The 23,212-nt window shown below is 33.5% G+C and overlaps 1 protein-coding gene across 1 annotated transcript in view; it reads left to right on the top strand.

Moving 5' to 3' along the window:
• The window catches only part of LOC133182738 (deleted in malignant brain tumors 1 protein-like), a 50,164-nt gene that overhangs the window by 5,747 nt on the left and 21,205 nt on the right, over positions 1-23,212 (top strand). Inside the window, exons 3-8 of the mRNA XM_061317585.1 lie at positions 6,920-7,061; positions 7,173-7,345; positions 11,910-12,054; positions 12,379-12,551; positions 14,805-14,946; positions 15,071-15,243. Of these exons, the coding sequence (XP_061173569.1) occupies positions 6,920-7,061; positions 7,173-7,345; positions 11,910-12,054; positions 12,379-12,551; positions 14,805-14,946; positions 15,071-15,243 (948 nt within the window). The remainder of the gene's footprint in view (positions 1-6,919; positions 7,062-7,172; positions 7,346-11,909; positions 12,055-12,378; positions 12,552-14,804; positions 14,947-15,070; positions 15,244-23,212) is intronic.

Raw genomic sequence — 23,212 nt, 5'->3', positions numbered from 1 at the left:
ATCTTAGATATAAGGCAAAAGCGAAATAGAATGGAAGGTGTAAAAAAGCAAATTTTATAATCAAATCAAAAGACACCTCTCCCACACACACAAAACATAAAAAAGAAAACAGCAAACACACACACAACCCCCGCCCCCTCCAAAAAAGGGATGGTGTAGTCTGTATGTACTTCTGTTCCAACAATCATTGTTGGTTTTTAGCTCTACTGGTCAGAGACCAGAAGAGCTTATGCGATAGTAAGGTGTCCGTCGTCCGTCCATCTGTCTATCTGTCTGTCTGTCTGTAAACAATTTTTCAAAACGCTACTCCTCCTACAGTTTTGGTCTGATTTCAATATAACTTGGCACAAAAGTAGACTACACTAAGATACATAATTCTATATATCGGTTTTCGATTTCAATGAACGGTGTTGCCATGGTTACTAAAAATAGAGATTTCTGGGAAATACTTACAAAATGCTACTCCTCTTACAGTTTTGGTCTGATATCAATATAACTTGGCACAAAAGTAGACTATACTAAGATACATAATTCTATACATCGGTTTTTGATTTCAATGAATGGTGTTGCCATGGTTACTAAAAATAGAGATTTCTGGGAAATACTTACAAAATGCTACTCCTCTTACAGTTTTGATCTGATTTCAATATAACTTGGCACACAAGTAGACTATACTAAGATACATAATTCTGTGTATCGGTTTTTGATTTCAATGAACGGTGTTGTCATGGTTACTAAAAATAGAAATTTCTGTGAAATACTTTCAAAACGCTACTCTTCCTACACTTTTTGTCTGATTTCAGTATAACTTGGCTTACAAGTAGACTACACTGAGATACACTGAGTTTAAAAATGGCGTCAGTGAAGGTGGCCGCTTGAACACGGGGTCCGTGCTCTAAAGCCTATAAGTTGGTCAGAAGTGGAAAAATTAACATGTGATTGTTGTATAACCATTGCTTGTCGGACTCTGGTGCTATTTTTTGCATTTCTGTGGTAAAAATCCAGAGAGTTTGCAGAGAGCTTGCATTCGCTATCGAGGCCTCTACAGTTCTTCAGTACTACAGGTGTTCGTGAGTAGATTTAACTCAGTGTGTTATTTCGTGCTTTACCAGTTTACTGTATAAGTGTTTATGTTTAAAACTGGAGACTGAAAACTTGTAAAAATGCCACCTACAAGAACTAGTAGTAAATCTGAAAGCAATCCAGTCACTCCTGGTGTCAGCTCACCAGGAAAACCTAGTAAAGAGCTACAGTCAGTTATGGAAGAAATTCGGCGATTGAAAAATGATCTTGTAACTAAAAAAGACCTGGAGTCAATTGTAGAAAATACTGTGAAGAATGTTGTTACTGATATCATCGAAAAGAAAATGGAAAAAATCAACGAGGTTATCAAAGAAAACAAACAAACGTTACAAAAAGTTATTGATGATCAAAATGATACGATCGAAAAGCTGAAGCAAAGGATTGAACAGCTTGAAACAGAAGCGGAGGACACAAGTTATTTTGCCCGTGAGGCTTATGTTACTGCAAATCGCAACGAACAGTATTCTAGGAAAAACTCCTTTAAACTTAATGGTGTTCCCCAGACGCAGGGGGAAAATATAATGGAAGTTGTTGGACAGGTGATTCGAAGTGAATGTGGGGTGCGGATCCTAGAGGGCGATGTAATTGCAGTCCATAGAATCCCGGGTAAGCCTAATACACCCAAGCCGATTCTGGTTAAGCTGAAAAACAACGCCGCGAAGAGTGCAATAATGTGTAAAAGATCTGTCATTAAGACCAAGACGAACGGAGAACACTGGCTTTCAGACGATGTTACCAAGCAGAATGCTATGCTAATCGAACGCCTGAAAAAACATCATAAGATTAGTAACGCATGGTACTTCAACGGAAGTGTCTATGGTGAAATTAAGAGTAATAAACATGATAAACAGAGAGTGAAATTTGAGATTCTAGACAATATCGATGAAAAGATAGAAGAAAGTGAAAAATGAACGAAAAAATATTCCGGATCTATATGCCACGTTAAGGACTCCTTGTACTACTATTCGTAGTGACTCTTCCGGTATCGTTTGCCAACGGATTTGGCTACAACAACGCAGTTTTGTGAAAGGCTTTGGGGTCTTACCCAACCATTTTTGAACTTAAAATGTGTGTTTTATATGTTTCTCTTCTCTTATTCCTTATTTCTGCTCTCTTCTTTCTTTCTTTTCTTCCTGTATCACTTTTTTCCGAAGTACAATGGCTCCACGCTTTCAAAGGTAATGTTTACTTTTCAACTAAAGATGAATTTACAAATTTTATCTGTTAATTGTCAGGGTTTAGGGGATATCAACAAACGCCGAGATGTTTTTAACTTTTTAAAAGGACTAAATTACAATACATACTGTTTACAAGACACACATTTTACACCCAACTCTGAGAATGATGTTCAAAATCTATGGGGTTTTGATTGTTATTTTAGCTCATTCTCCTCAAATTCGAGGGGTGTAGCCATTCTCGTTAATAATAACTTTGATATACAAATTTTAAAACAAAAAGGGGATGCTGATGGAAACTATCTCTTTTTAGAATTTAAAACTGATGAAAAAAAGTTGCTTCTTTGTAATATTTATGGCCCCAATAATGATAATCCAGCCTTCTAGGAAAACATACAAACTTGTATAGATGATTTTAATTGTGAAAGTGTTATTATGTGTGGTGACTTCAACCTTGTTTTGAACCCAGACATTGACTATTATAATTACAAACATATAAATAATCCAAACGCAAGGCAAAAGGTTCTTGATTTTATGGAAGATGGTGGTTATATTGATATATACAGACAGTTTCATCCAGACACCCAAAGATATACATGGAGGAAAAAAAATCCACTAAAACAAAGCAGGCTTGATTTCTTTCTGATCTCAGAAAATATATTGCCAAGTGCAATAGAATGTACAATTGAAACAAGTTATAGGTCTGATCATTCTATGATTAGTTTATCTTTATCTTTTAATGATTTTAAGAAAGGTAAAGGTCTTTGGAAATTTAATAATTCCCTTTTGATGAAAATTTTCTTTATACTATAAATGAAGTCATCAAGAATGTTAAAAAACAGTATGCTGTACCTGTATATTTAATGGAAAACTTGCAACAAGTTAACGATGAAGAATTAACTTTTACAATAAATGACCAATTGTTTTTGGAAACCCTTCTCATGGAAATAAGAGGAAAATGTATTTCCTACTCTTCATACAAAAAGAAACTAACAAAACTAAAAGAAGAAAAACTTGTAGAAGAAATAAAACACCTTGAAGAAACAATACATACTACTGCTGACAATGTTGAAATTTTAGAGGAAAAAAATAGAGAATTAGAAGATATAAGAAAACAAAAGATGAGGGGTGTTTTAATAAGATCTAGGGCAAGATGGGTAGAACAAGGGGAAAAACCATCACATTATTTTTGCAACTTAGAGAATAGAAATTTTACAAGCAAGATCATTCCAAAAGTAGAAACAGAAAATGGTACAATTATTTATAAGCAGGCCGAAATACTGAATGAAGCCAAAAAATATTATGAATACTTATATAGAGATATAGATAATTCTTTAAATGACATCAATCTTGATGATGAATTAAACTTTCCAAATATTGTTAAACTTTCAAAAGTTGAGTCCTTGGAGACAGAAGGTAAAATAACATTAAAAGAAGCTTCAGAAACACTCCATAATATGAAATCAAACAAATCACCAGGTTCAGATGGGTTTACATCAGAGTTTTTTAAGGTATTTTGGAAATCTGTTGGAATTTTTGTTGTAAGGTCCATTAACTATGCTTATGAAAACAATACTTTAAGTATCACGCAAAGACATGGTATTATTACTTGTATACCGAAAGGTGATAAACCCAGACAACTTTTAAAAAACTGGAGACCCATCTCTTTACTAAATACTATTTATAAAATCGCATCCGGCTCAATTGCTAATAGAATGAAAAAATATCTTGATAAAATTGTTCATCGAGATCAAACTGGATTTATACAAGGAAGAAATATTTCTGAAAATATAAGACTGATATATGATATCATGCAATTTACAGAGGAAGAACATATACCAGGACTTTTACTCCTGGTAGATTTTGAAAAAGCTTTTGATTCCTTGTCTTGGTCTTTTATACAGAAATCCCTCAAATTTTTTAATTTTAGTAATTCCTTTAGAAAATGGGTTGATATTTTTTATACAAATATTACAGCTGCTGTTAATCAAGGAGGAAATCTATCACAGTCTTTTAACTTACACAGAGGCTGCCGTCAAGGAGATCCTTTGTCTCCATATTTATTCCTCATTTGTGCAGAAATCCTTGCAATCAGCATAAGAAACAATAAAGATATAAAAGGGATTCAGTTTATGAATACTGAAAAAAAGTTAACTATGTTGGCAGATGATACTTCTCTAATATTAGATGGAAGTGAAAAATCCCTTCAGTCTAGTCTTGTTACTCTTAAAAAATTTGCGGATATATCAGGTTTGCACATAAATTATAGTAAAACTCAAGTAGTTTGGATTGGGTCAAAAAAAGGTAGCAATGATACTCTATGTACAGATAATATATTAGAGTGGGGAAAAGCAACTTTTAAATTATTAGGCATTGAATTTGATACAAATCTTCAAAATATACTTATGCTTAATTATGCATCTAAAATCGGTAATATAAAAAAATTAATACAACACTGGAACAAGAGAAATTTAACTCCTCTTGGTCGCTTGACAGTTTTAAAAACCCTTTTACTGCCGACCTTAAATCATATTTTTGCATCTCTCCCAAATCCCTCTGAAATACAAATAAAAGAATTAGAGAAGATTTTCTATACATTTGTAATGGGTAGTAATAATTCAAGACTGAAAAGGAAAATTTGCATAATGAATTATAAGGAAGGGGGCTTCAAGATGATCAGTGTAAGAGAGTTCATTATGTCCTTAAAACTAGTATGGATGAAAAAATTGTTACTACAGGACAATGGGTTGGATTCTTTTTTAGATGTTGACATTAAAAAAGTTGTATACTGTGGGCAAGAGTATGTTGTCAAAAAAATGAATGATTTAAAAAATATATTTTGGAGGGATGTGTTGCAAGCATGGTTAAACTTTAGTGAAAAATCCTTACAAAATGACACACTTCTTTCTTTAGAACCATTATTTCTAAACAAAAATTTAATTATTAATAAAAAGCCATTTTTCTATAGAAGATGGTTTTCAGGTAATATTTCATGTATTAGTGACATACTTTATGAAGATGGGTCATTTATGAGTTTGAATGACCTGCACGCGAAATACGGGATAAAAACACATTTTCTTGAATATAATGGCATTAAAGCAGCAATATTAGAATGGCTGAGAAAGATAAACAGAGATCCTAATAATTTATTAAAGGTAACTTATCCATATATTCCAGAGAATGTTAATTCTCTACTGAATGCTAAAAAATCCCATGATTTCTATGAAATATTAATCAAACAAATAATTGAACCTTTGGGTAAAATCTCTTGGAATAGAGTCTTTGACTTGAGCAATGGTGAATGGGAGAAAATCTTTTTACTCCCATTCAAAATTACAAAAAACACAAAACTTCAGTGGTTCCAATTTAGAATAAATCATAAAATACTAGCAACAAATTCCTTCCTGCATCAAATTAAAAAAATTGACAGTAATGTATGTACTCTTTGTAAAACAGAAACTGAAACAATTGAACACTTGTTGTGGGAATGTGAACATGTTCAGACTCTTTTAGAGAATTTTGCAGAGTACTGCTTTGATAGAATCCACTCTACTATAACCTTCTCAAAAAAGGAATTTTTACTAGGCTCTGTGAAGAAAACTGACAAGCTTAAAAATATTATTGCTCTACAAATCAAATATTACATTTATCTGTACAAATGTACAAACAGAAACATTTCCTTAGGTGGGTTGATATCCTCTATTAAGACAATGTATGAATTACAAAAATATATATCTTATAAAAATAATGAAAGAGAATCTTTTGATGAAAGCTGGAGACTTTTGAATGACTTATTTTCATAATTCTCTCTCTCTCTCTCTCTCTCCTCTCTCTCCTCTCTCTCTCTCAATTTTTTTTGTAAAAAGAAACCATTGAAAATACAATAAATTATATATATAAAAAAAAAAAAAAAAAAAAAAAAAAAAAAAAAAAAGAGATACATAATTGATGTTATTGTTGTTTTTTTTTTTGGTTGAATGATGTTGCCATTGTAACTTAAATCGAAATTTCTGTAAAATTGTTTTAAAAGGCTACTCCTCCTACAGTTTTAGTCTTGTTGCAATAAATCTTGCCACAATAAGAGACTAAACCAAGGATCATTATTCTATTTATTGCTGCTGCAAAGTTTCAAGTCCAAGTGCTACATGTACTTTATCTTCCTTTATAAGTACAACCAGTAGAGCTACATTCTCGTCAGAGACTTCTGGTTATACTAAGGACTATTTAATTTGATTACTTCTCTCTTCCTATATTAAGACTTTTATTCACTGTCTGAAGAAACTTGTACATGTATATTGGAATTCATCTGTCGAATTGACAAAATTTCAATTCTCCTCGATTTGGCGATTTTTCATCTAGATACTTTCACGCAAAGGAATAGACATCTTGCTTGGACAAATGCAGTATAGATAAACTGCTCCTGGTTTATTTCCTCAGAGATATAAGTTTCATAATGCTCACTAAGGGTCTCAATTACAGGGAGGCGATATTTCCATAGCTGCCATGAACACGAAAGTTAATGTGATTCATCATTGTAAAATAGTATTTACCAAGGCTTTGTAATGATTTTTAACGATTAAAAAAATTACTGAGGGAAATCCTTTCATTCACCTTTGAATTCAAATGTTTTGATTTACTATATTTTTGGTGTTGTACAATAGATACTATAAGGCTTGTCAATGGATCGTTACCCTATCAGGGACGGGTAGAGATTAAACATAACGGTGTTTGGGGTACAGTGTGTGATGACGGATGGGACAAAATGGCCGCAGCTGTTGTCTGTTTCATGCTTGGCTTTCCAAGGTAATTGTGTTTAACAATAACCTTGCATATACATGTAGTTTTGCAATATTAAATAATTTTTTACAGAGCATCTTACTAAACGCATACTTATAACTGATATTTTACATGTAGAAATTTTGCAACAGCCAAATCCGGAGCATTTTATGGACAAGGAAGTGGTAAAATCTGGATTGACGATATATCATGTAGTGGTCATGAATCCAATATATTGCACTGTAATAGTTCAGCAATAGGCAAACATAACTGTCAACACAGCGAGGATGCAGGAGTTATTTGTTTACATGGTACGCATGCATGCAAATTCTACGACGACGAAGGATTAAAACACGATAGAAAGGTTAAAAAATGCATTGTTCGTGGTGTAAATATAATTTTGAATAAAATGAATATATATATATATATATATATATATATATACATACATACATATATATATATATATATATATATATATATATATATATATATATATATATATATATATATATATATATATATATATATACCGAAAAATTTAATCAATTTAAAAAGAAAAATAACAAAATTCGAGTATATATATTGGTATAAATACATTAAAACTGAAAATGATATGGTATATATTATTAGAGTTGGATGTTTTAATAGAGAAAGACATCGATGGTAGACTAACAACTAAACTTAATGATAAACGTGATTTCAATTTTTCTAATATCACCCTTAATTATTTATTTAGCAAGATACATGTATCTTGATAACCTGCACCTGGTGTTTCTGTCTTCCACTTGTCGCCCGCTTGGCGCTATGATTAGAAAGTTTGCTCTAGAGTCGTGGCGTAGGGAGTTGATTCTTACTTCGTGGGTTCGAGTCCGCTGTGCGAAGAGGAAGCTGGTCTTTCGGATGAGACCTTATAAACCGAGGTCCCATGTCGCAGTAGGTGCTTGCACGAAAAAGATCTCTTACTGCTCAAAAGCCGTAAATGTCGAGAACAGACCTAGGTCTAAATTTGCAGCCCTCCACCTGAAAGTGGTGACTTCTCAATATGAGTGAAAAATCCTCGAAGGGACGTTAAACAACCAAATAAAAGAAGTAAAAAAAATCATCTTTATTGGTGGCTCACAAGCTAAGATTGTATGTCTATTATGGGTGAATTAAAAAAAAACGACCACCAAACTGATTTTTTTTGGAAAAATTCAACTACTTATAACATATTTTTAGCTCACCTGAGCCAAAGGCTCAAGTGAGCTTTTCTGATCAAAATTTGTCCGTTGTCTGTCGTTGTTGTTGTAAACTTTTCACATTTTCATCTTCTTCTCAAGAACCACTGGGCCAATTTCAACCAAACTTGCCACAAAGTATCCTTGGGTAAAGGGTATTCAAGTTTGTTCAAATGAAGGGCCACGCCTTCTTCCAAGGGGAGAATTTTGAAAATTTTGAGAATTTGTGAAAAATTAATGGCATCATTAAAAAATCTTCTTCTCAAGAACCACTGTGCTTGAAAATATGAAACTTATGTGGAAGCATCCTCAGGTAGTGTAGATTCAAGTTTGTTCAAATCGTGACCCCCGGGGATCGGGTGGGGCCACAATGGGCGATCAAAGTTTTACATAGGAATATATAGGAAAAATCTTTAAAAATCTTCTTCTCAAGAACAGCAAAGCCATGATTGGTCATATTTACATGGAAGCATCCTCAGATAGTGTAGATTCAAATTTGTTCAAATCATGACCCCCGGGGGTCGGGTGGGGCCACAATGGGCGATCAAAGTTTTACATAGGAATATATAGGAAAAATCTTTAAAAATCTTCTTCTCAAGAACAGCAAAGCCATAATTGGTCATATTTACTTGGAAGCATCTTCAGATAGTGTAGATTCAAGTTTGTTCAAATCATGACCCCCGGGGGTCGGGTGGGGCCACAATGGGCGATCAAAGTTTTACATAGGAATATGTAGGAAAACATCTTTAAAAATCTTCTTCTCAAGAACAGCAAAGCCATGATTGGTCATATTTACATGGAAGCATCCTCAGATAGTGCACATTTAAATTTTTTCAACTCATGACCCCTTGGGGTCGGGTGGGGCCACAATGGGCGATCAAAGTTTTACATAGGAATATATAGGAAAAATCTTTAAAAATCTTCTTCTCAAGAACAGCAAAGCCATAATTGGTCATATTTACTTGGAAGCATCTTCAGATAGTGTAGAGTCAAGTTTGTTCAAATCATGACCCCCGGGGGTCGGGTGGGGCCACAATGGGCGATCAAAGTTTTACATAGGAATATGTAGGAAAACATCTTTAAAAATCTTCTTCTCAAGAACAGCAAAGCCATGATTGGTCATATTTACATGGAAGCATCCTCAGATAGTGCACATTTAAATTTTTTCAACTCATGACCCCTTGGGGTCGGGTGGGGCCACAATGGGCGATCAAAGTTTTACATAGGAATATATAGGAAAAATATTTAAAAATCTTCTTTTCAAGAACAGCAAAGCCATTATTGGTCATATTTACAAGGAAGCATCCTCAGATAGTGTAGATTCAAATTTGTTCAAATCATGACCCCCGGGGATAGGGTGGGGCCACAATGGGTGATCAAAGTTTTACATAGGAACACGTAGTAAAAATCTTTTTAAAAAAAACTATTTCTTAAGAACAGCAAAGCCATGATATGCATATTCATATTCATATGGAAGCATTCTTAGATAGTGTACATTCAAGTTTGTTCAAACATGACCCCTGGGGGTCGGGTGGGGCCACAATGGATGATCAAAGTTTTACATAGGAATACATAGGTTAAATCTTTAAAAATCTTCTACTCAAGAACAGCAAAGCCATGATTGGCCATATTTAAATGGAAGCATCCTCAGATAATGTAGATTCAAATTTGTTCAATTCATGACCCCCCCCCCCCACTTTTATATTTAAACTTTTCAAGACTGAACTGATTTCTGCTTTTTTCTAGCCATAGTGCTCAGGTGAGCGATGTGGCCCCTGGGCCTCTTGTTCACTTATATCATCATTCATGCATTCTAGTTTAAAATCCTGAAGTGGCAATAGAATAGACTTTTAGATTAAACAGTTTCAGAATTTTTATTAGTAAAATTTCTTTTGAAAAAAGAAAATATCATTACACCTTAAGACACTTTCTAAAATACTTAATCACAAGAAATTATAGTTTTTTATGCTTCAAAATGGTAAAAGGGGTATAAATCTAGACCTTGATTGAGTATCTTCTCTTGTATATGTGACAAAAAATTGGCTTGTTGATTGTTATTTTACATTATTTTTTCAATTCTGGTTTGAAAAGTTTTAATATGAAAAAAATATAAAGTAATAAAATTCCCCAAAATTCACTTTTTTGTCCGTTTAAGTCACTTCTTTAAATCTAAGCCAAAAAAGAATTATTATGTACGAGTTCTCACAAAAAATAATAGATTTTGAAGTGACCCTATGTTACATTATTGTGTTGCACTACTGACATCTGATATGTATTTTATTTAACATTGTTTTAAAAATTATAACACACAATAACTCATTCTCACTTTGTAAATCAATTTGTCGTGTTGATATTTATCATCGCTTACGGCAGGTTTTTCATATTTTGAAGACCTTCAAACATGATTATTTGCAAAGTGTAATATATATAAATTGTATTTAAAAATATATGTGAAATGCTGAAAATTATTCTCTGAATTGACTGTAAAATTTCTGTATTTTGTTGATAGACATAGTGTTTTGAACATCAAATAGTATCAAACATTTTTTTTCAACTTATTTTTAGTAAAGATAGTAAAAAAGCATTGCTAATTATAAAGCAGATTTGTTGCACTCCTGACTGCAGTGAAATTTAAAATTAAAACCACAGAACACAAAAATTCATAAAGTGTTAGCAACATCAAGTGGTAATGAAAATGTGCAATATTTATAGTCTAATACTTCTTGATTAAAACAGATGAAAGTATTTTAAATTCGCATTGTACCTGCAATTATTCCCTATTTATGCCAAAAAACTAGCTTAAATGTATATTTAGAAGATAAAATATATTTTATAGCATATGTTCCATTAGAGGATAAACACAGTAACCCACCAAAAAATTCTACTTATCATTTTTGTTTATTTTTATTCTTATTGGATGATTTATAATTCTAACATATCTGTTGCACTCCTGACCAAAAGCATTGGGGCCTTAAAAGTAGAATTGTGAAGTGAAAATTACCTAAGAACTTGTTCTGTTGTTTCAGTGAAGTTGAGGAGGAATAACTTGAATTTTATGACAACATTTTAATGTGTTTATTTTTAATTTTCATTAAAAAAAAATCATAAAAAAGATAAAAACACATCTGAATTGATGAAATTGAAAAAGGAAGGATTTTAATAATAAAACTGTCAATAATTGAGTATTAAATTATACAAAAAGATCATTATTAATTAATTGATACTTCTAAGCATGAATAGAAGTGTTTTCGTCACACAAATTAAATCTTTAAAAAATGTGTTGCACTCCTGACCATAGAAATATAGATCTGAAACACAGACAGATCCTGTAATTGATAAATCTATTTGTTAAAAATGTTCTTTGTGTCTTTATTTTCCAAAACATAAATCAGAAAATCATGTAGAAAAAATCATCTGGAATTTCGTATGCAGGCGTATATAACTTTTTATTATTTATATTGCAATCAGATAGCTAGGAAATATTGGGTATGCAATTGTAGATATTTGAAAACTTTGAAAGTTTGAGAAGTAAACATGCAACAGAGGACTTCACCTGTAATTACATATTCTTTTAACACAATTTATTTACTAATGCATTTCATTGAAAGGTATTGGGGAAGGGGAGTGCATGTAATTATTAAATTCATGTTTTTAGCTCAAAACATTAGACTTGTAAACGGGTATACAGCTGCGATGGGTAGAGTTGAGATTAAGAATAGCGGTACCTGGGGAACTGTTTGTGATGACGAATGGGACGACAATGATGCTGCTGTAGTGTGCTCAATGCTCGGATTTTCAAGGTTAGATTATCTAGATATGATTATTATGTTGCTTATTTTCATTCGGTCAATCTTATTCGAAAAAACCATAGTTTTTTTTTGTACGAAATTGTGGGCTTTTAAGGTCATTTGATGTATTGAAAAGTCCTTGGATAATTTGATGATATGTGTGAATGGTAATACGAGAGCCCATCGAACAATTACATTTTGGTGAAAAAAATGAGGGGTTGGGAATGAATTGTTATTAAGTCAGTAGAAGGAGGTAGTTTAAATTAGAAAAGAAACAATAGACATGTATAACGACCCGAAATGATTGAAGACATATAAATATGACTTCTTTTCTAGGGAAAATGCAGTGGCCAAGAAGAGAGCTTTCTTTGGACCAGGACATGGAACTATATGGATGGACCAGGTTGAATGTAGAGGAACCGAGATTAATTTATTTCAGTGTCCTAAATCAGCTCTTGGTGAACACGATTGTACCCATGGTGAAGATGCAGCAGTTATTTGCTCATTAGGTACGAATACGAACTACTATTGCCTGACAAGTGTCTGTAAAGGGATATATTTGTCGGTATAAACTACTTATTGTTTTCATGCAAGATCAACTAACATTACTGATGTGTAGGTACTGATAGTATTAATTAATTGTTCAAATATTGCACAGAATTTACAAATACCATGGTCGCCCGCGTGGCGCAATTGTTAGAGCGTTTGCTCTAGAGTCGTGGCGTAGGGATTAATCCTTACTTCGCGGGTTCTAATCCACTGTGCGACTTGGAGATCATTCCTTCGGATGAGACCGTATAAACCGAGGTCACATGTCGCAGTAGGTCTGACACTAAACAGATTCCTCAATAATCAAAAGCCGTAAGTGCGGAGTTACAGGTCTAAATTTGCAGCGCTCCACAGGGAAGTGTTGGCGTCTCTGTATGAGTGAAAAATTCCCGAAGGGACTTTAATCAACCAACCAACCAAACAAACAAATACCATTAATTTAGTGTTTAAATCTATTTGATTTAAGCGTATGCAATATTTTGTTAGGGATAAAACGCCAGTTGAAATATTTTATGACATTTCCAGTCATTTATTTAGATAATCACTAAAGGTAGGGCATTTTCCTTGTTGTACCGACAAGATTGAGGCGATTTTGTTTTGAAAATTACATTAACATTATAGATAGCAACAGAAATATAGATGATAACTCCAGAACGTAAGGGGATACTGTATGAAGATAAACAGAAAGACAAAATCTTAATCATATTCATTATAGATAGCATACTGTTTAATCCACAGATATATTGATTGATTCCATGTTGTTATAAGTCCCATTCGAGAATTTTTCACTCATATAGAGACGTCACCATATTTGAAGAGCTTCAAATTTAGACCTATACTCGGCATTCAAGCCCATTGAGCAGTGAGAGTTTTTTTTATAGTGCCTACGCCTACGCCAACCATGGAATGGGACCTTGAATTTTAAAGTCTCATCGTAAAGACCCGTGAGTTTTACTTTAAGTGCCAGGTGCTTGACAAAGGAACAGTCATTACCTATGTTCACGCCTTAGGTTTTACGCGACGCAGCGAGCAAGAATCGAACCCAGGCCTCCCGATGTTATTCATGGGAGACGGAGGAGGAAAATATGTCATGAAATTTAAGAATACATGTTATTGTCCCGATTTCGCATAAGATACACGAATATTCGAAAAAATGAGAAAAAAATTGAAATTTTCTTTTGAAACTAAATAGTAGATCGTTTTTGAAGGTACACGTCATTTTCATGAAGGCTTAGAAGTTAAATTGAAAAGACTCAAAAGACACATACTACTGAGAATATGCTATATTCATTTTAAAACAATTTTTTAGCATTGAAGACGTCTTGGATTTCTAGCATGTGATATTAAATAGGCTAGCTCTATTACTCTGTTCAGAAGAACGAGAAGGGATGATTTCTGTTTGTTTTTTTCCAAAAATTTGCAATGTTCAATGCAGTTTTCCTTAATTTCATGTATCACCTTCTCCCTGTTAATTTGTGATCGAAAAATTGTTTTCAAAATAAGATTTTCGTTTGTTTTACTATTGGCAAAGGTGTACGAATATTACATGTATCACACCAAATATTGATGACCTATTCATTTTGTGGTCCGTTGGCGGTTGTATATTTTATAGAGCTTTGTTTTAGTTCGTATGCGTTGAATTCCCCAATGTTTTCGTTTTAACCAGCAATATTAATATTAGATTGTATAAAAAAATGTTCATTTTATTTTTCATTTTCAAGACCTTTTTCATATTGGAAAGGGGGGTCTTTAAGACATGGACGACCTATGTATTTTACATGCTTTTATGTGCTTTTTATTAGTATTTAAGGCATTATATGGTAAATTTTCAAGCTTTATGTCTTGTGGACTGCAACCGAAATAAATTGATGAAACAACAAAAGAAATAATGTTGACATAGGAGGAGAAATAAACATTTTCTGTGGTCCAATAAATTTTCCTTTACATTAAAATATAAAATAATTAAAGAAATAAAGTTTCAATATACCAGAAATTACAAAATTGTGCACTAGTAATACATGTTTTTCATAAAAAAAATTAATGGTCAATGTACTCCGTCCTATCACTTGTTAATAACTTAGAAAAAGAATTGCAAAAAGGTTTTGTCTGTTGAATTTTTAAAACATTTATGCTGTTTTGAAAATTTACCAATGCCAAACAGCAACAACAAAAAAGATTTTCTATTTAGCATCATTAATTATGTCGTGCAATAGATACTATCAGGCTTGTCAATGGATCGTTGCCGTATGAGGGACGGGTAGAGATTAAACATAACGGTGTTTGGGGTACAGTGTGTGATGACGGATTGGACAAAAAGGATGCAGCTGTTGTCTGTTCCATGCTTGGCTTTCCAAGGTAATTGTATTTAACAATAACCGTATATATATTTTTGAAATATTAATTAATTTTTTTTTAACAGAACATTTCAATTATCAAGATCTTACTAAACATATACTTTTTACTGATTTTTTACGTGTAGAAATTTTGCAACAGCCAAATCAAACGCATTTTATGGACAAGGAAGTGGTAAAATTTGGATTGACGATATATCATGTGGTGGTCATGAATCCAATATATTGCAATGTAATAGTTCAGCATTAGGCACACATAACTGTCAACACAGCGAGGATGCAGGAGTACTCTGTTCACCTGGTACGTATGTATTATAAATCTACGACAAAGAAGACTTAAAAGAAAAAAAAAATAAAATACAGATAAATCACTGGATATTCTCTTACAAATTATCATTCTCAGATATAATACTGGTAAATATAATAAAGAGAGGTAGAATGATTTTGATTCACTCGAAGTTTGCATCAATTTGTCGTAAGGCTGAGTTAACCATGCATCGGACACATATCCTGCTTCGGACAACTTCAAGTAATAAACTTGAATCAAATCTAAATGGTTTTTTTTTGTTTTGACTTCTTTCTGTATTAAAGCCGAGGATTTAAACTTTTTAATGATGCCGAATTTTATTATCATGTGGTGATAAAAATATCACGATAATTGCCATGAAGTGACATCATATTTGACATCATCGAAGGGGAATAACCAGAATTTTATGACTTTGCAAATTTTAAGAGTCGTCTTTCTTTCATTAAACTTTAAGGGAACGAGTCCGTCTTGGTTGAGTTTTATAAATGATTGATAATTTTATAGAAAATTTCAAAAAATTTCATATCAAAGTTTGAATTAATTTTCTTAGAGTTGTTTTTTATTAGAATGTTTATTTAATGGTTTGCATGGCGGGCACGAATTATCCATGCATGGGACATTGTTCGATGCATCAATAATAACTTCTCTTTAGGTATAGAGAAACGTGTTTATACCCTTTTTACAGAAATACAAAAAATATAAAATCAAAATATTCAGTGAAAATACAAGTTATCGATATATGACAAGTAGAAGTGGTCTATACTTATTTCTTCTAAATAGAAGATGATAACCCCCCCAAAACCAAAGCGTAAGTTGCCATATTACAAGGCACTGCAAGACCGATTTAAGACGACGTGATGTAATTAAAATTGCTCCAGACACATTTGTGGATCGATAAAGTCAACCAAATTATAAATGAGAGTTAAGTTTTGAAGGAAACAAAATAATTCATGTAACTAATTTATAAACATTCCACGTGTTTTAAAAAAGGCCACTGCGATAAAGGTATCACGTTTTTCCGGTTCAATATACTGTTTGTGCGATGCAGGGTGAATACTGTCCGATCCATGGTGAATTCTGACACATTCCAAAAATTCGTTTCTTAATTATATTTTCTCAATAACTAAAATTATTTACGAATTCATATTTTAATCACATAAAACATATTAAGCTTCATTTTGAAAATATTTGGTCGGTAGCGATATCGATTGAACTTGAGTACAAGGGTATCCGATGCACATTGAATTCACCCTATTGTTTTCCTCACCATGTCAAGAATTATCCTTATGTCTCACAGTAATATCCTGATAGGATTTTTTGGCAGACCCTGAAACGTGCAACTACCCCACACGCACGCTGCACGAACGGTACACGCTCGCTACACAGTTTGCACGAAACGCTGCACGGTTTACACGAAACGCTACACGGTTTGCACGAAACGCTACACGGTTTACACGAAACGCTTTGCACGAAAGGCTGCACGGTTTACACGAAAGGCTGCACGAAACGCTTTGTACACGTTTCTCACACGCTTTGTACACGATTCTCGCACGCTTTGGCCTCGATCTGGATTTTCTATTCGGAATCTCTCGGGCATTATTTATTTTTTTACGGGTTAAATATAGATTAATTGAGAGTCGCAATCTTTCACAGTACGTTTTAAATTAAAACTCGCTACACCTGTACTACATGTTTATAAACTGATAGAAATATTCAAAGTTTAGTAGTTAATAATCCATGATTGTCTTTCCATTTGTAATCCGCTTGTTTTAAGGTGATATGCCCATCATCGTCAGTGTACATCCTTTTTTCTCTAAATTTTACACTGCAAGGGAAACATTATAAATATGTTTTCCTCATAATTTTTTTCGGCATTAATTTTTTTAAGTATTATATTAAAAACTCGTTTATTAGCGAATTATAACTTTAGTAATTAATTTCAATAAATATTGTGTTTATTTCCGTGAACGGATCGATTTTCTCACGATTTAGCAGTAAGTTTATTTTATTTATTTAATTCAGGTTCACCTCTTTAATATGCAAAATTAATAAGTACATTGCAGAAAAGAGGATGATTATGCATTTTCTTTCTTTCTCTCTTTTGGTCGGGGGCGAGGAGGGGGAGATTACCGAGATCTTGATCTTTCTTGTGTATCTATAGATCTGACATGGCTTAAGACCACCGACAGTCGTTTAAGTAATTATACTATTGGGAAAAAATTATTAGAGAAACAAGTAACTGTGCTTAAAAATATTCATGTCTCCAGAGAGATTTAATAAAATAAAACATTTTATACCAAATGGTAATTTTAACATTTAAACGTTTTATTATAGAGTTTCATTTAACATTAGAATTCTATATGGAAGAATGGAAGAAAAACCCGCGGGGAGAAGGGTATAAAGGATAATTAGCTCTCTCTACATGTACCTAAAATGACAACAATATACATATACCCATCACCTTGTAAATTCCTTCATTATAAAACTCGGTAAAGGGGAAATTTTATGTAATTTACAAATAGTCACGGCACAACTTACCATGCAATATTCGTGTATACATGTCCAAGTACATTATATGAAAACTCGAACATTTAAAAAAAAATACAAAGCTGCCTGATTTATAAAACAACTGATATGTAATTGTTATTTATAATTTATTTCTAAACTCTTTTTTATTGTGACTGCCGAACAATCCACTGATTACGGAAATTCGGGTCGATTAAAAATAAAATCCACGGGTATTATGTGTACCAATTAAATAAAAAAATAAGCATTTAATATCACAAATTTAAACTCAATCGTTATTCTCGGGTGTATTTTAGACATGATTGATAAAAGATAAAAGCAGAACAAGCTTTCAGTTCCCTGCCCGTGGAGCCCGTGGTCGCTGTCGTAAATGACCTTGATCACATTCGCAAATGGGAAGTTGAAGATTTAAATATTCCAATATATTTTAAGTGGTGCATCCGATGCACCATATAAATAAATTAAGTATTTATTTCTTTATACAAAAGAGAGTCAATTATGCTTTTTAACACCCGGTACCGATAAATATTGAAATTAAAAGCTTGCGTTTTTGAAATGCGCCCCCCCCCTCCTTCTCGGTAATTTCTAATCCTGCGTTCGTAAATGCAAGTGAATTATACTCATATTTTTCAACTATAAATCAACCAATGCTATGTGTTAGAAAGCTGACACACAGTATTAAAATTATTTAATACAATCTGGTAATGAATAGACAAGAGCGGAGTCCTGATAAAATTTCGTTTGAAATTTCGTTTGTTGCTTTCTTTAGAAAATAAAATAGAAAAAGATATGATCACTCCGATTGTGCATTTAAATCAATTCATTAAAAATGTTGCACATACACTGTTATTACATGTAATTAGTTTGAATAAATTTCCTGTCCATCTTTATTTTTGAGAGAAAAAAATAAAGAAAAACAAATTAAATATACATTACCGTGTAATTTATTTTGTTGCTCTCATACTTTTTTTTTAAATTTCACTCTTAAAATACATCCAGTATAATATCTCCGAATAATATTAGCTATAAACAACACTATTTGACATCCTGACCCATCGATAGCTATATTTAAAATGAAATGACTTCCGAATGAATCCTACACGTTTCTCACACGATTCTTGCACGAAAGTTGCACGTTTCTCACACGGTTCTTACACGAAAGTCGCACGTTTCTCACACGCTTCCCGCACGCTCGCTACACGGTTTGCACGAAACGCTTTGGAGCTTACACGAAACGCTGCACGGTTTACACGAAACGCTACACGGTACACGGTTTGCACAAAACGCTGCACGGTTTACACGAAACGCTACACGGTTTGCACGAAACGAAAAGCGCACGAAAGTTACACGCTTTTTTGGGGTAGTAGCACGTTTCAGGGTTTGTACATTGAAAAATAACTGTATCTCTTCTTCGATTGAGTTTCGTGATCGGGAGGTCGTGAGTTCGAATCTCGGCCGCGACAGACCTAAGTCGATAAAAAATAGGTAGCAACTGTTCCTTCGCCATGCGCTCGGCACTTTGAAGTGAAAGTTGCGGGTCCTTCGGATGAGACCTTAAAAACCGAGGCCCCGTGTCACGGCAGGCGTTGGCACGATAAAGATCCCTCACTGCTCAATGGCCCTGAGTGCCGAGTAAAGGTCAAAATTTGAAGCCCTTCACCGGTATATGGTGACGTCTCTATATGAGTGAAAAATTCTCGAATGGGACGTAAAACAATATAGAATCAATCAATCGATTGAGTTTAAAAGTAACATATTGCCCATTAATAAGCGATATATTACAGTATAGAAAAACTTACTTTTAATCCATGAATAATTAACATTTAATTATTTAGTGACTGTAAAGCCCCCTTTTTTAACCTGAAAACTAATAAGAAACATTGTCCTATGAACCTGGCCTCAACCATACTTGAAATAAAAACAACATTTAATTGTGTTTGGCGTGCTTGTCATGACCTTTTATTATATGTACAGTGTAATATGTATTAAATTCACAAATATATGCGCCGATTACAATTACATGGCAGCATAAATATATATGAGACAGCAATAGAAATACCATCTGGATCCAAGGAGCCTGGAGACAACAGTACCCCCCGGAGACGGAATTCTATGCAAAATTATGCCATGTCCATTAGAAGCAAATAAAAAAAAGTCCATTAGACGCAGAGACTGTCACATGGTAACCAATCGGCGCTGACACTGGTCATGACCTTGAAAAAAAATAAATTGAGAAAGCAGAAAAAACCATTTTTAAGAGTATATAGAATTTTAATAATTGGAGGTGGGTGAGAGGGATTTCGTGTCTCTTGCTCAAGGGTTGATGAAGAAAAAGGAAGAGTTGAACGCGCATGCTCACCAAATAAAAGTAGTGTTTGCGCATGATCACTACATAGACAAAGGGGAACGCAACAGGGAAACTACAATTGACTTAATATTAAGAGTTACTGCCCTTTGCCCATTAGAAAATTATACACATGTAATTACTACACTGAATAACCTGGTTTATCCTTATAAGATAAACCCTATTAATCACAATATAATTTCAGTCTATCATGAAATCTTTCATTTTTAAGATTCTTAAGAAACATTTTTAAGATATATGGTGAGGAATACAATAGGGTGTGTTAGGACTTTGTTTTTATACTTAATTTGACTACGAAATTTGCCGTCTACCAGATCATTACATAGGGCTCACAGCGTCTTGATCCCATCTCTGGATTTTCCAGGGGTACGTTTTTATGGCCTATGCACTAATTAAAGGTACACAGTGTCAACATTGTCAGAGATCTTTGGGAGTATGTAACAATCTAAACAATGTATTGTTTTGAGTGGTGCTCAACATACTAATCCCTATATCCTGACTGTGTTCATGAAACATTGAGCTGGTCTAGCTGGAGCTGATCAAGGCAAATCTACTGAACCGTAAGGAATAGAAGACAACCATTCTACTGTTAGAGCAAAATATAATGCATTACTTTAAGAAAACAAAGTAATAGTAATGGCAATTTAATACCCAGAAGTGTAATGCATTACTTTACAATGTGTCACACAATGTTCATACTACCACTGATGAGATGAAAGAATGTAAGAGGTGTTTAAGAAGACTCCATTAGCTTCCTAAAGGCGCTATAGGAACTTTAAGGATCTGATATGACAGTTATAACCAAATTGGACAACCCATTACCTAGCGAGGGTTTTAAAACTTACTCTGACAGAAGTTGTCTCCTCTGTAAGCACATCTCTGACACAGACAGTTTTAACAGTCATATTACAGGCCGCAACTACCAAATATTATGGGATATGTCTTGTCAAAAAGACAATTATATATACCTAAGGTTAATTTACAGTTAATTCTCAATATTGTGTTTTAAAATAACCTGAAGTATATCTATCTTCTAGTAATCATTTGCTGACGGTATTTGGCATAAATACTGCCGACTCGGCATTAAAGAAAAATGTGGATAACAAACGGTGATCGACCTAAAAAAAATTTACTAACAATGCAAATCTGTGAACAGGGCACAAAACACGGACGTACCCCCGGAAATTCCAGTGGTGGGATTAGGTACGTTGGAGGAGTAAGCATCCCCTGTTGACCGGACACACCCGCCGTATTGATCAGGTAGACGGAACATTCCGTAATCAAAATTAGTATAAAAGCCTAACAAATGGTATGAAACATGTTAGCCAAAATACGACCCAATGATAAGTTATATTTGCAAACAAAGTCATTTAAACGACTATAGAATTTACGAAATGCTTACTTTAAACGAGGTTGTTGCAATCCCTGTAGCATCATCTTATCTGTCAGTAACCTGTCCCTTTTAAAAAATGTTCTAATAAGTTGGGAGAAGTGAACACTATATGCAGGTGATAGCGGAACATTACTACATAAATAAGGAAAGTTGCCCATGGAAAACTTGAAGTCATCTCGTTTGTCATACAGTTTGGTTGTTAGTTGGCCTTTATCGTCTATAGTCAGTAAAACATCCAAATGTGAAACAGATGTGGCAGATTCTGTGGTGTATTTCAAGTTCAGTGGCATATATCGAGTCGACATATAAATGGACATATAAATAGAAGAAACATTTGTTAATTGATGAAATGCCGTCGATATATCGGAGTGCCGAGTTGAAGGCCGATGTTTTCTTCTTTTTGAATAAATCCTGCTTCAGAGAAATATAAAAACAGATCGGCTAATAAAGGAGCACCCATTTCCGCCCCAACCCGGGGTTGAACTCTCGACGTGCGGATCTGTCTCCTAGCAGTACAGGAACAGCGCGCTAGGCCATCTAGGCAAGTTAAAAAAAACCTTCTTTCGATGCCGATTGAATTCTCGCGGCGCTGTCCTACACTACACTGTCATTGAGAATGGAAGTGAGATACAGTTAATTAGACATTAGTTTTATTAGGGGATCGTTACCGATCCTTATAAAAAGTGAATTTCCTTGTGCTTTATATATTAATGTTTCTTCACTTAGGGCAGTTATGTTTAAGATTTGTAAAATGTGCTTTAGAAATAAAATTAATAAAAATATAAAAAAGAATACAATGTGTATCGGTAACGATCCTCTATAATAAAACTATTGTCTAATTAACTTTATCTCACTTCCATTCTCAATGACCGTGTAGAGTGGGACAGCGCCGAGAGAATTCCATCGAATTCCATCGGTATCGAAAGCATTTTTTTTTTTTACTTGCATAGATGGCCGAGCGGTCTAGCGCGCTGTTCCTTACAGCTAGGAGACAGATTCCGTAGGTCGAGATTTCAACCCCAGGTTGGGGCGGAAGTGAGTATCCTTATAAAAAGTTGATTTCTTTGTGCTTTCTTTATTAATATTTCTTCACTTAGGGCAGTTATGTTAGAGTTAGTTTAAGACTTGTTTGTAAAATGTGCTTTATATATATATATATATATATATATATATATATATATATATATATATATATATATATATATATATATATATAACGGTTAGATGGAAGTTTGATTGTGTGACCTACTGGAATTTCCGCACTCAATTAATGTATACTGTAGGTGTATAATTTACCTTTTATAAATTAAAGTTGTTTTTTTTTTAAAATGGGTTTAAGAATTCAAATCCTATTAGTTATATTATTATTAAGTATTATTAAGTACCTACCTACATGTATGTTGGGGGATGGGTTGGGGGTAGGGATGGGGAGTGAGTGACCGAGTCACAGTACACTTATTTATTGGAAACATTCCTTTTTTAGGCTATGTATATCGATATCCGTTAATTGTTTTTAGTATTATTAAAATCATTTTTCAATTCGCCAAATAATTCATACTATTAATTTGTATATCAAAATAGCGATTCAGAAGAGTCGTGTGTTGTTTTTTTTTAATTTTCGCGAAATCGGTCGCTAATTATCGCGAAAATTAGCACCTCGGGAAACAAATGCGCCACAG

This window comes from Saccostrea echinata, unplaced genomic scaffold (assembly GCF_033153115.1).
Source record: "Saccostrea echinata isolate AGI-Se365-2 ecotype Australia unplaced genomic scaffold, CSIRO_AGI_Sech_v1 ptg000009l, whole genome shotgun sequence".
NCBI classification, from domain to species: domain Eukaryota; kingdom Metazoa; phylum Mollusca; class Bivalvia; order Ostreida; family Ostreidae; genus Saccostrea; species Saccostrea echinata.
Note: the sequence above shows the minus strand (reverse complement) of the source record. Positions and strands in the feature narration are given on the sequence as shown.